This window comes from Cricetulus griseus, chromosome 2, assembly GCF_003668045.3.
Source record: "Cricetulus griseus strain 17A/GY chromosome 2, alternate assembly CriGri-PICRH-1.0, whole genome shotgun sequence".
Taxonomy (NCBI): domain Eukaryota; kingdom Metazoa; phylum Chordata; class Mammalia; order Rodentia; family Cricetidae; genus Cricetulus; species Cricetulus griseus.
The window spans coordinates 126,359,296-126,372,138 of NC_048595.1; the positions used below are offsets into that span (position 1 = coordinate 126,359,296).

Consider the following 12,843-nt stretch of genomic DNA (forward strand, 5'->3'; position numbering starts at 1 on the left):
TGATTACATAGATGGTTCATTTGATAAGATGTGTTAGACTGTAAATACTTTCCAGATCAATACATAGTGAAACAACTAAGATACAGCTTAAAATGAAAGATCATTGAGTATTTAATTGCTTGTCAAATTGGGCTGGGCTGGGAGTGGTGGATAAGAGACCAGCTGGGAAACACAGCACTATGTCTTGACTTGTATTAATTTATATTTTATGGATGAGTGCTTTGCATGTATGTGTGTGTACCATGTGTCTGTGGAGCTGAGAGGAGTACACCTAACTGCTGTGCCAACTGCTGTGCTGTCTCTTTTCCCATGCCTTGATTTTCAAGTTGAGCACTGTGGCCATTTTAGTTCAGTTATCAGTCTTAGTATACATATACTGGTGTGTTTGTATGAGGCTAGAGTTTGATGGTGTCTTGTTTAAACACTTTTCAAGTTTTCTGTGAGGCAGGTCTCTCACTGAACTTGTAGACTGACTGGCCAGCACCCTCACCCCATCTTCCTGTATGTGCCTCCTCAGCACTTTTGACTTTATAGTTGTGCTGCAAACACCTCACTGATTGAGCCATCTCACTCAGCCCCAGGTTTAATACTTTGTAAACTTTATTATAAAAATGTTTACTAAACAGTATGGGAGCTGTTTTGCACATCTCTTTCTAATACTGCCTTGAGTAACATGGTGAATTAACTTCAGTTGGCCATGGTAGTAGCTAACATTTACACCATGTCAGAGTATTTCCCTTGTTTGCCAAGCCTAACTATACATGTCAGTTTCAGACACATGAAAGGATAGTTCTACTGCTTCATGCTTTGGTCACCGAGCTTCAGTAATTCCATGGCCAGTTTTCTATCAATAGTAGGTACACTGGGAGAGTGTTGATTCTCTTTATAAAAATAGGAAAACATGTCTAGAAAGGAAAACTTAATCCTTTAAGATTTGTCAAACCATCCTGGAGATGAGAGAATATTGTTACAAATCAGTGGCTTTTGATTATATTAAGATTATCAACCCTTAATTTTTATTAGAGATTCCAAATGATGGGCTATTTACCATGTTGAGGCTTTTTTTTTTTTAAGTTGTGCTGGGAATTGAACCCAGGGCCTCATCATGCACAATAGGCTAGTGCTAACCCCTAGCCCAGTTTTCACATTCTTAAATGTAGTTATATCCTAACTGGTCTTGTAAGTAGTCATATAATGACCTTGTTTTTGCCTCATTGCCCACAAATAGTAAAATGTAGTCTAATATTCCTTTTATTTTTATATACATACATGTATATAATTTTTGTTGTTGTTGTTGTTTGAGACAGGGTTTCTCTGAGTAGCCCTGGCTGTCCTGGAACTTATTCTACTGACCAGGCTGCCGTGAAACTTATAGAGATCCACTTGCCTCTGCCTCCGGAGAGCTAGGATTAAAGGTGTGCACCACCACTGCCAGTCTTATACAAGTAATCTTTTTTCCTTTCCTGTAGACCATGCTGGTCCCTGAACTTGGCTGAATCGAAGAATGACCTTGAACAACCAATCCCCTGCCTCTGCCTTCTAAAAGTGGGATAGCAGGCTTGGACCCCACACTGAGCTCTTTCTCTGAAGTAGGAACGGCAACTATAGAATCAGAACTGTTTGCTGTATTAGGCATTATTTGATAGATGAGGCAGTTGCTGCTTAAGAGAAGTTACTAGTACTGAGCAGCAACCGAAATACTGTAGCTATTTTCCCTCTCAGCTCCAACATCAAATTTGAATACTGACCAAGAATATACAAATAAAGTAATAATCTCCCTTCCTTAATTCCAGGGAATTAAGTACCAAAAGAATCTTAAAAGTATTCTCAGGGAGCAATACTTATTGTTTTGAATAATTTCGTTGAGATTTCTTTTAACCAAAAGAAAAAGAAATGTCAACCACAATGAAAGTTTGTGGATTTAGGAATAAAGTACATACATGTTTATTGATTGTGGTGGCCTGATAAGAGTGTGTTTAGTGGTTCATGGCATCCTATGATGAGGGAGGCACATTTCTAACAAATCACTTGCCTTCTGAGTATCAGTGACTTGCATAAGTAGAGTGAACAGTGCTTTAGAGTCAGAGCAGTTTGTTTTAAACCAGTTGTACACTTACAAAACCTGATGTCAGCATTCTATACCTTTTCTTCTTTTGCTGAAGAAACTAAATTTATACACCAAATGATGAAACATAATGTTATGATAAATGTAAAAGAAGCAATCTTTTTTACTTAAGGCATTATGGCATAGAATTAAATGACCTCTTATGGTATTCAAAACTCCAAGTTTTAGCCTAAAAGAAACTGAAAGGAATTATTCAATGTTTTGTTACCCCATTCCTTTTGCATCTTTAATAGGTGCATTAAATCTGAAATGCTTTAAAATACATAACCCTTTTTGTTGGTTTGTTTAATAAAACATATACAGAAAAATAAATTACCAAATAGGATGCTGAAAGACTGGCATGAGCCTGGCTGTGGTGGCACACACCTTTAAACCCAGCACTGAGGTGGCAGAGGTAGGAGGCTCTCTGTGAGTTTCAGGACAGCCTGGTCTACAGAGTGAGTGCCAAGACAGCCAGGGCCGTTACACAGAGAAACTCTGTCTTGAAAAAAACAATAACAAAAGACTGGTATGGAACATTTAAAAAAACTGTTTTTTTTTTTCTTTTGGTGTGCATAACTGCCTTTACCTCCGCCCCTGCCCTCTTTCATAGTAGTATTTCATTTTGAAGTTTGAGCTGTTGAGTGAGTATAAAGTGATCCTGGATTTCACTTAACATGAAAATGGAAATGTGAAGTTTTCTTAAAATTAGTTTTCATCTTCTGTCACATCTAACTCTTCATCATCTTCATCTTCTACTTGTTGGTCTTTTCTTGTTCGACTGGTGGCTATCTGTTAACAACCCATGAAAAAAAATAAAAACAAATGTTTTTACATGCTTGGCATCTTTTTACATATCCTTATAGGAAAGGGAATTTAGAACAACTATTTCAGAAAATGAGGAAGAACTATGGCCAGAGATTATGCATTGTCATGATCACATCGAAAGGGAAGCCTTTTTAGTTAGTACTAAGCAGTTCCAAAGGCAACAACTCAAATTCCTTTAGTTTTTTTTCTGCTCACCTGTCCAGTTCCAGATGTGCACTTAGCTGACACTGATCTCTGAAGAGGTGACTTTGAATTTGCTCTTACAATATCTAAACGAGATGGATAATCTGGTAGATACAGAGAATTTCGGAAAACCTATTGCAATGTAAAACAACATTATAAAGTAGATGCAAAATGAATATCTAGATAACCAACTTACATTCTTAAATTTGAGTTACTGTAAGCTTAAGAGGAAAAATTACAAATCTAGTCAAGTTGGAAAAGGGTAAAAAATTCTACTAGGATCATGCAAGTTGACAAAAGGTGTTCTGTTCAGTAATCATAAAATCATTTGATTGAGGCTACTGAAAACTAGTGTGGTACACATTTATCTTTGGTCCTTTTTGCTTTGCCTACATTCACTGCAGGAGTGTTATTGTGCACAGTTTACATTGGAGTCACCCTAACCCTAACATGGACACCATCATTAGAATCTGAACTTGTCAGTACTCTCAAATATTGTCAGTGTTTCTCGAGCCTTCCTCTCTTATACTTAACCCATATTTCTAGCAAAGATGGAGAGTCAAGACTTCCAAACTCTTCCAAATGTCATCCTAATTTTTTTTATTCTGTATTTTTCCTTCACTGTCAAAAACTACGAATTTACAAAGACATTTGGTTTCCATGGGTTCCCTTTAGAAAGTGGTTTTCAACCTTCTTAATGCTGTGGCTCTCTAATGCAGTTCCTCAGACTATGGTGATTCCCAACTACAAAATTGTTCTTGTTGCCACTTCATAACTGTAATTTTGCTACTGTTACAAATCATTGGTATCTGTGTTTTCCAATGATCTTAGGCAACCCTGTGACAGGGCTGTTTGTCCCTCAAAGGGGTTGCCATCCACAGGTTGAGAACCACTGCTCTAGAAAAAAGCACCTACTCATTCTTTTTTCCTTATTTTATTACTTCAATGTACATCTTAAAAAAAAAAAAAAAACTGATCAGTTACTTTACTTCAACCCCTCATTAGAATTGGACATTCATCCCGAAGCATTGCTCATCAGAATCCTTAAATCTTTATCCTCCCTCACCCCAACTCTTCCTTTTCCATGCCATCACAAGTTACTGCTAGCTTGCCTTTTCTACTGCTTCATCTGTTTACAACCAACTCATCCAGAAAATGTCCATCTCTTCTACTGCTAGCACCTTAAATACATTTTAAGGGTTTTGATCACTTAATATTTTTTTCTCTACAGTGTTTAATGTCTTATCAACTAATGAATGAATTTGCTGTATACTTCATATATTTTTTTATTATAGACTAACAGTGTCCAATAGCATAGAATGTGAGATTAAGGAAATGTTTGATGTCCAAAAAGGCTCTTGACTATGTGTGGCTGCTAATCACGTGGCATGGTTTGTGTGGGATTTTGACTTAATAAAAAAAAAAGATAGCCTACTGTATTGGGTGTGGACTCAATGAAAGGCTTTATACCTAGCAGTATGGGCATTATACTTAGTTTCTTTCCGAAGTACTTAACATACTGACTGTATTGCTGCAGACCAAATATTCTCAACTAAAAATCGTTTTTGTGGCTCTTTCTCTGAGGAAAATGTTGACTTCAGAATGATCTTCAGACGCCTCCTACCACTCAAACTCACAGAACTAACTTATGTGGGGAATGTCTGTTATACTGTGCCTCTTTATTGCTGCTTTATTAGCAGGACATCTTGGCTCCTTGGAGCCAAGTCAAATGTTATCTTTCTCCTATTCGGTAGCCAGCAGCTCCTATGATTCTCAAGGGTAATTGTTAATGTTACTAAGTTTGATCAGATGACTCAACTAGCCTTAAGTTTCTAATGAAGGGAACCCTGTTTTATTTCTTGTCATTCTTCCAAATAAATGGTGCTAATTAAATTCACTTTTGCCTAACGAATGCTAACACCAACGTAATTCCTATTTTGTGAAAGTAAAGACCGGAACTAAGGACTGTCCCTTTCATTCCTGTAAGCCCTTGGTTCTTAACCTTCCTAATACTGTGACCCTTTAACCATTCCTCATGTTGTGGTGACCCGGTGGTGGTGGTGCATGCCTTCACTCTCAGCACTTGGGAAGCAGAGACAGGTGAATTTGAGACTTGGTGGTCTACAAAACAAGTTCCAGGATAGCCAGGGCTGTATACAGAGAAACCCTGTCTCAAAAAATTATTTTGTTGCTACTTCATAACTGTAATTTTGGTGTTACAAATTGTAATGTAAATATCTGTGTTTTCTGATGGCATTAGGTGATCCCTGTGAAATGGTCATTCATCCCCAAAGGGGTCATGACCCACAGGTTGACAACCCACTGCTGTTGTAAGCTTTGCAGAATACAAAATGGAATCCAGGGATTCAATTTAGGATGTAAGAACTATATTTTAGGATAGTTGAAGAATAATTAAGTTAGCAGATTTTACATTGATGACATCCAGGTATAACAGATGGGTGGTTCAAGGTCACCTAGTATTGAGAGGGAATATAATTGTATTTGAACACTGTTTCTTCTCTAGCGAAGAAAAATAACATGAATTGACGGAACCAGATGCAGAGATTCACAACCAAGCACCAGGCTGAGCTTCAGGAATCCAGTCAAAGGAGGGAGGAGGGAATACATGAGCAAGGGAGGTCAAGATCACAAAGGGGAAATCTACAGAGATAGCTGACCAAGCTTGTGGGAACACATGAAAGCTGTGGAGCCTCTATGGGACTGAACTAGGCCCTCCATATGTAGGAGACAGTTGTGAAGCTTGGACTATCTGAGGGGCCAGGCAGCAGGACCAGGATCTATCCCTGGTACATGAACTAGCTTGTTTTGGAACACATTCCCTATGGTGGGATGCCATGCTCAGTCTTAATGCGGCAGGGGGGAGGGAGGGACAGACGACGGACAGACGGATGGACAAACACAAGTTTGGTCCTGCCCCAATTTGTGGCAGATTTTGTTGACTCCCCATGGGAGCTTTTACTCTTTGGGAGAAGTGGATGGGGGAGGTGGGCTGCAGGGGGAGGTGAGAGGATGGGGGTGGGAAGGAGAACTGTGGTAGATTATAAAATGAAATTTAAAAAGAAAAAACAGAAAAATAACCCTTGAGATAAACTTAAAGACCAACCCTTTAACTGCCATTTGCAATGTCCAAGATCAAGAGCAAAATCAGGATATACTCTCAAATGAAAGCAGAGAAATTATTTTTGAAGGAGAAATGGGCCAGAGAATACCATTCGTGTGAGGAACAAGATAGTTAGCTGCTGTGCTGCTGAAATAAATCTAGAAGTATGACTATGAAGAAAAACAAGTTACATCTCTCTGCATTTTTCTTGTTTCCAAGAAATTTAGGTTATGTACATATCATTATAATTGTACATATCATCTAGAGTAACGGATGTTAGATGATTTAATAGAGGTTGAGGGTTATGTATGAGGGTTATTCATTCCATGCTAAATGTTTAAAGTACATTGCTCTTCATTCACAATAGCCCAGGAACCTTTGTATTATCTATGCCACCATAAGGTTTTTGATAGGCATCTCAATCTCAAGCTCCTCTGGCTTTAAGACTGTGGAACCTTCCCTTCTTCCCCCGCCCTCAACACCACATTATGGCATTGGTTGCATTATAGAATTTTAATGGCTACATAGACTTTTTGCCTCTTTCATATCACTGGTAGATTGTAATTAGCTTTGACAATGTAGACTATTTCTTATTCATAATCCCAGTGCTTAGAATGGTGCTTGGCATAACAGGTGCTCAACAAACCAGTTGCAGCTTGGACACCTTAGCAGGTAAGTGGCATAATTTTTATTTTGTCATGAAGATATGTAAAAAAATTAATTTATTCAGTACTATTACACTGGAATGTGAAGGAAGTTGTTCAGAAACACATCTACTATACAACCTTGAAACCTTTAGTTTTTCATCTGTTTCTTCTACACAACCTACTTAGCTAGCTGATTGAAAACAGTGATAAGTTATAAAAGGTGTAGTGTGGCATCTAGGGCCTCTGGAATGAGGAAAAGCATTTTAAGGACCAAAGAATGTAACTTGAGGGTCAGTTCACAAGTCAGGAATGTTAGAAAAAAGGGAGACTGGTACTTGTAAAGGGGACGAGTTTTGCAGGAAAAGTAAAGAGATCACTTGAACCTACTATTCAATGCAGTGTTTTTTCTTGCAAGAAATTGTGCAAGTCACCACCCATCCTCAACACTAGCTGTAGCCTTGAGTACAAAGCATTAAGAACAGCACTGTGATAGACTTTTAGACGTGACTCCCACCTGTGCTACTAAACTAGCTGTCATCCTCTGGGAAATTTCTTTACTGTGTTTCGATTTTTCTTATCCTTAGAGTTGGTGAATTAATTAGCATAGTTAAAATATGCAGATCTGCTCAAAACAATGATTACAAAAATATTTGCTACTATTTTACTGTCATGTAAAAGCCTGATAATCTTTTAAAGATGAAAACATGGAAAGGACAACGATTAAATGTCATTGAGAACTTGAAGAGTGACAGTCATCTGCTAAAAGTATGACTGGAAAACCACAGAAGGTCAGTTATTTGGGTTACACATTTAAGATTATTGCCCATACAAACTAAAGCTCTCACACATTCCCACGCCAACAGAAGAACTGAGTGTAGATGTAGGCCTACCTCTAGATCTTCATCCTCATCGATCTTTTGTATATTTTGGTATGCAGTAGTGAAGACCTCTAAAGCTTTGCCATGAAATAACATTTCAATTGTGATAAACTCAGAAAATATGTTCTGAAAAACACAAAGATTGTAATTTTAAAGTCATTTAAATACAATTTAAGAGTTTACCATAGAACCATAGAGTTTTATATTCACTAAGACATTATATAGTCTTATTATTTTATGCAGGACAAACCATAACTGAAATATGTGAAGACTTTTTATAGCAAAAAATTTACATTGTGTGTAAAGTATTGCCCTAAACATTATTCTTTACTTTTTTAAAAAATTCTTTTTACATGATAATTGACATTTGGATGAAAAAAAGATGACTATATACTCCAATACTATATCCTCTATATTCATGTTAAAATTTTGAAGCATTTTTTTTAATTTTTTTTCATTTTACATACTAACCCCAGTTCCCCCTCCCTCTCCTCCTGCTCTCCTACCTCTTCCCTTCCCACCCCCATCCACTCTTCAGAGGGGGTAAGGACTCCCTTGGGGAGTCAACAAAGTCTGGCATACCAAGATGAAGCAGGACTAAGCCCTTCCCCTTGTATCAAGGTTGAGCAAGGTATCCCTCCATAGGAAATGGGCTCCAAAAAGCAAGTAATGCACCTGGGTAAGTCCTGGTCCCACTGCCAGGGGCATCCCAATAGATCAAGCCACATAACTGTCATCCACATTCAGAGGACCTAGTTGGTTCCCATGCAGGTTCCGCAGCTGTCAGTCCAGAGTCCATGTGCTCCCACTAGCTCAGGTCAGCTGTCTGTGTTTTTCCCCATCATGATCTTGACCCCCTCCTGTTCATATGATCCCTCCTCCCTCTCTTCAGCTGTAATCCAGGAGCTCAGCCCAGTGCTTGGCTGTAGTTCCCTGCATCTGTTGAAGCATATTTTTTAAAACTATAGAAGATTGGCTTCTTTTTGAGATAAGACATAAAACTATGGCCAACAATAACTGTTACTCTATGATATTGGCCATGGAAGGCTATGTTGTACTTGATCAGTGAACAGCACTATGTTTAGATACCACTTGGAATTTCATACTGAGCATCTACAGAGATACACAGGGATACCTTACAAGCTTGGATGGCTTCTGACTAGGAATTAATTCCTTAATTGTCAGTTTCCCTAAGTTGGGGTTAAAAAAAAACAAAACAAAAAAACCAACAACAACAACAAAAAAACCAGAAGAATGATGACATTGTTCTACTGTCTAAGAGCAGGGTCACATCAATAAGACTCCAGAAAAATGAAACATTTTAAACAAAAAGAATGAAATTTAACCCCGAGTTCAGACAATGTAAAAATAAGTGCATCACAGACTTTACATGAATGAAAATGACAAAATTTAGAGGAAAGCTGAGAGAAATCACCACCCAATTTGGCAATGGATTCTTAGCTGAGACACTAAACCACAAGCAATAGAAGAAACTGAATAGGTAATACTAAAATTAATGTGTGTTCGTATAATACCATCAAAAAAGCAATTTAGTAAGCAACTTGTGTCTAGAATATGAAAAAAAAAAAAAACCCTTTACAACCCAATAGTAAAGATAACCCAATTGAAATATGAACAAAGACCTAAATGGGCATTTCTCCAAGTAGGTAGCAGTGTACACCTTTAACCCAGCACTTGGGAGGCAGAGGGATTTCTGTGAGTTTGAGGCCAGCCTGATCTACAGAGCGAGTTCTAATACAGTCAGAGCTACACAGAGAAATCCTGTCTCCAAAACAAAACAAGTTACTGAGGATTATCAAAACCACAGTGAGATGCTACTTTACACACACCAGTATGGCTACAATAACGTGTAATCAATGAGGAGGCCTTGGCACTCTATGGGGCCCCTGGTGGTGGTGGATCAGTATTTTTCCCTAGTGTAAGAAGGGTCTTGAGAGCCCATGTCATATGAAGGGATGCTCTCTTGGCCTGAACAAATGGGGGAGGGCCTATGCTTGGCCCAGGATGATGTGGTGGACTTTGGGGAGCCCCCATGGAGGACCCTACCCTCTCTGGGGAGCAGAGGGGGGAGGGGGGAAGGGGGCTGGTAGGGAGCTGGGGGGAGAAGGGATTGACATGTGAAGCAAGCTTGTTCCCAATCTGAACTAATAAAAATTGTAAGAAGGAAGTACTGAAGAGTCAAAAGAATTAGGGACCATCATGCAATGCTAGGAAGGATGTACAATGACAAAGCCATCTTGAAACAGTCTGGCAATTCCTCAAATAGCTAAACAGTTACTGAACGATCTAGTAATTTTGCTCCTATTTCTTATAAGAAATGAAAATATAGTTTGCTACTTTGGAACAGTCTGTCAATTATTCAAATAGTTAGCAGTTACTGTATGATCCAGCAATATCACTCACATATATACATATGAAAATGTATTTTTACACAAGAACATGTATAGGAATGTTTAAATTAAACATAGATAAATGGTGGGAGCAATTAAAGTAGCCATTAACTAATGGATCAACAAAATAGTATTTTACAATCAAATTTATTTGGCCAAAACCAATGAAAGAATTATGCAATACATAGATAAACTTACAAACATGCTAAATGAAATAAAACACAAAAACTGTTCCTTTCATGGTGGAATATTCAGAATGACCCTATCTATAGAGGTAAACCCAATGGTGGTTTCTTAGGGCTGGTAAGCAGGCAGAGAGGTAAAGCCGAAGTGTACAAAGTTGAGGTGATAAAAATGTTCCAAAACTGGTGACGGTTGCACATACCTTAAAAAGCAGTGAGTTGTATACTTTTGAATTGTAACTACCTTTTCAAAGTAATATTGTTTCCTGCTCCTTTCTCCCTGTAAACACCATGATTCTTTTTTCGGGGGGACACAGTAATGCAGACAAGGAGAGGAACTTGAACACACTGTAGCTCCATCTATTTAGAAATCCCTGGAAATAGTCATTGAAGCTAGAATTCTGCACTCACTCTCTTTGCCTAATTTTGTATTCAGTATTGAGCAGGAAATTTATAACACCTGTTGAGGTAACATGCATGTAGGGGGAAACAAAAGCAAACCCAAAGATCACAGATTTCATGTGAAAAACATTTGGTACAAGGAATAGCTAAGTGGTAAAGGGAATCATAACCTAACCCTAAATTTTACAACGTCAGCAGTTGTAGAACTTCATGCCTCCTATATTCTCTCCACTTGGAAAAGATGTTATTTTAGAACATCCTCTTTGGGTACTCTGAAAAATTACCTGCTTTTACATAGCACAATGTAGAGCCTGTGATTTACTTTAGAGGCCAAAGCTCTGAAATGTTTCAAAACTATTCCCAGGAAATATTTAAATGCATTGCTTTCAGAGATGAATTAACTGTGTCAGATAATTCTTATTTTATTGACAATATAGCAAAATAGCAGTGAGTCAAAAAATCCTTAATTTTTTTTTTGTTTTGTTTTTTTGTTTTTGTTTTTTGTTTTTGGAGACAGGGTTTCTCTGTGTAGCTTTGGAGCCTATCCTGGCACTCCCTCTGGAGACCAGGCTGGCCTTGAACTCACAGAGATCTGCCTGCCTCTGCCTCCCCAGTGCTGGGATTAAAGGCATGTGCCACCAACACCCGGCTAAAATCCTTAATTTTTAATAGCATATAAAATGATCATTAAGCAATATTTAAGATCTTTCAAAGACACCTAAAACACTGTCATCAAAGACCCACTGAAAAGTCAAATCTACAGGTTTGTCACACAATAAAGGCAATTATGAGTATTTGGAACCAAACTAGTTTGTCACTGGGTATAATTTATGTTACTGTCCTAATTAGGGGTACTATTGCTGTGATGAAACACTATGACCAAAAGCAAGTTGGAAAGGAAAGGGTTTATTTGGCTTATGCTTCCAGATCATAGTCCATCACTGAAGGAAGTCAGAACAGGAACTCAAGGCAGGAACCTGAAGGCAGGAGCTGATGGGAGGGGTACTACTTACTGGCTTGCTCATTATGACTTGCTCAGTCTGCTTTCTTAATCTTTTTAAATCTTTGAAAATTATGTAGCTATCAATTTTATGCCATAGATATTGATAGCAGTCTACTATAATGGAAATCACAGGCTTAAAAACACAACTGATTTATAGTTCATATTTTTGGTTAGAGTTCCTTGAATAAGTTACTATGTGTATTTGCTTATTTTTTAAAGTCCAATTGGTGTAAATGAAATATGTCAAGGTGCGGGAATGGTATATGATACATAAGTATATATGTTAGCTCTTGCTAAGAATACAGCACCTTGATTCTGGCACACAACTCCAGCAGAAGACTTCATGCTGGCCCTAGGGATTGCAGGTAAGATACTGCCAACTGCCTGCTAATAGCCCTTTAAGCCCACAGAACAGCCTCCAACAGCACCACTTTGCTGGGCTCCATATCCTACATCTTCAGTGGAAGACTTCTACTATACTGGAGGCCACAACATATTAGGAACCCCAGAGACCAAGGGGGTACCCAGAACCCCAGAGGCCAAAGAGGTACTTCGAACCCCAGAAGTAACATTGGCACCCAGAACCCCAGAGGTTATGCAGGTCGCAAAATCCTCAGTGGAGACACTCTACTGGATCTGAAGACTTACTGGTCATCAGAACCCAGGGGCCACTAAAGTGAGAAGACCATAGAAGAAACAGAAATCATGGGTGGGGGGAAACATCCAACTAACAAAGATAAACTTACCAAAACCTATAATAACCCCAAAACCAGATGACTAGAGGCCAGTGTAAGAACACCAACAACAGCCAGGGCAATATGATACCACCAGAGCCCAGCTATCCAACTACTGCAACCCTGGAAGTTTCAATACAGCTGAAGCACAAGAAAATGATCTTAAATCCAATCTTATGAAGATGATAGAGGCCCTGAAATGGATAAATCCCCTAAAGAAATCCAGAAAAATATAAACAGGTGAAGGAAATGGATAAAACTGTTCAGTTCCTGAAAATGGAAATAGAAGTAATAAAGAAAACAAACTCAGAGAATCCTGGAGAAGGAAAATCCAGGTAAGTGAACAGGAG

General features: G+C 38.4%; 1 protein-coding gene across 2 annotated transcripts in view; it reads right to left on the reverse strand.

Annotated features, from left to right (window-relative positions):
* The window catches only part of Cibar1 (CBY1 interacting BAR domain containing 1), a 24,989-nt gene continuing 12,146 nt past the window's right edge, over positions 1-12,843 (reverse strand). For both annotated transcript variants that reach the window (XM_035439967.1, XM_027403534.2), the window contains 3 exons: positions 7,774-7,887; positions 3,128-3,247; positions 1-2,896 (listed from right to left, as the gene is read on the reverse strand). In XM_035439967.1, the coding sequence (XP_035295858.1) occupies positions 2,813-2,896; positions 3,128-3,247; positions 7,774-7,887 (318 nt within the window). In that variant the 3' untranslated portion in view covers positions 1-2,812. The remainder of the gene's footprint in view (positions 2,897-3,127; positions 3,248-7,773; positions 7,888-12,843) is intronic.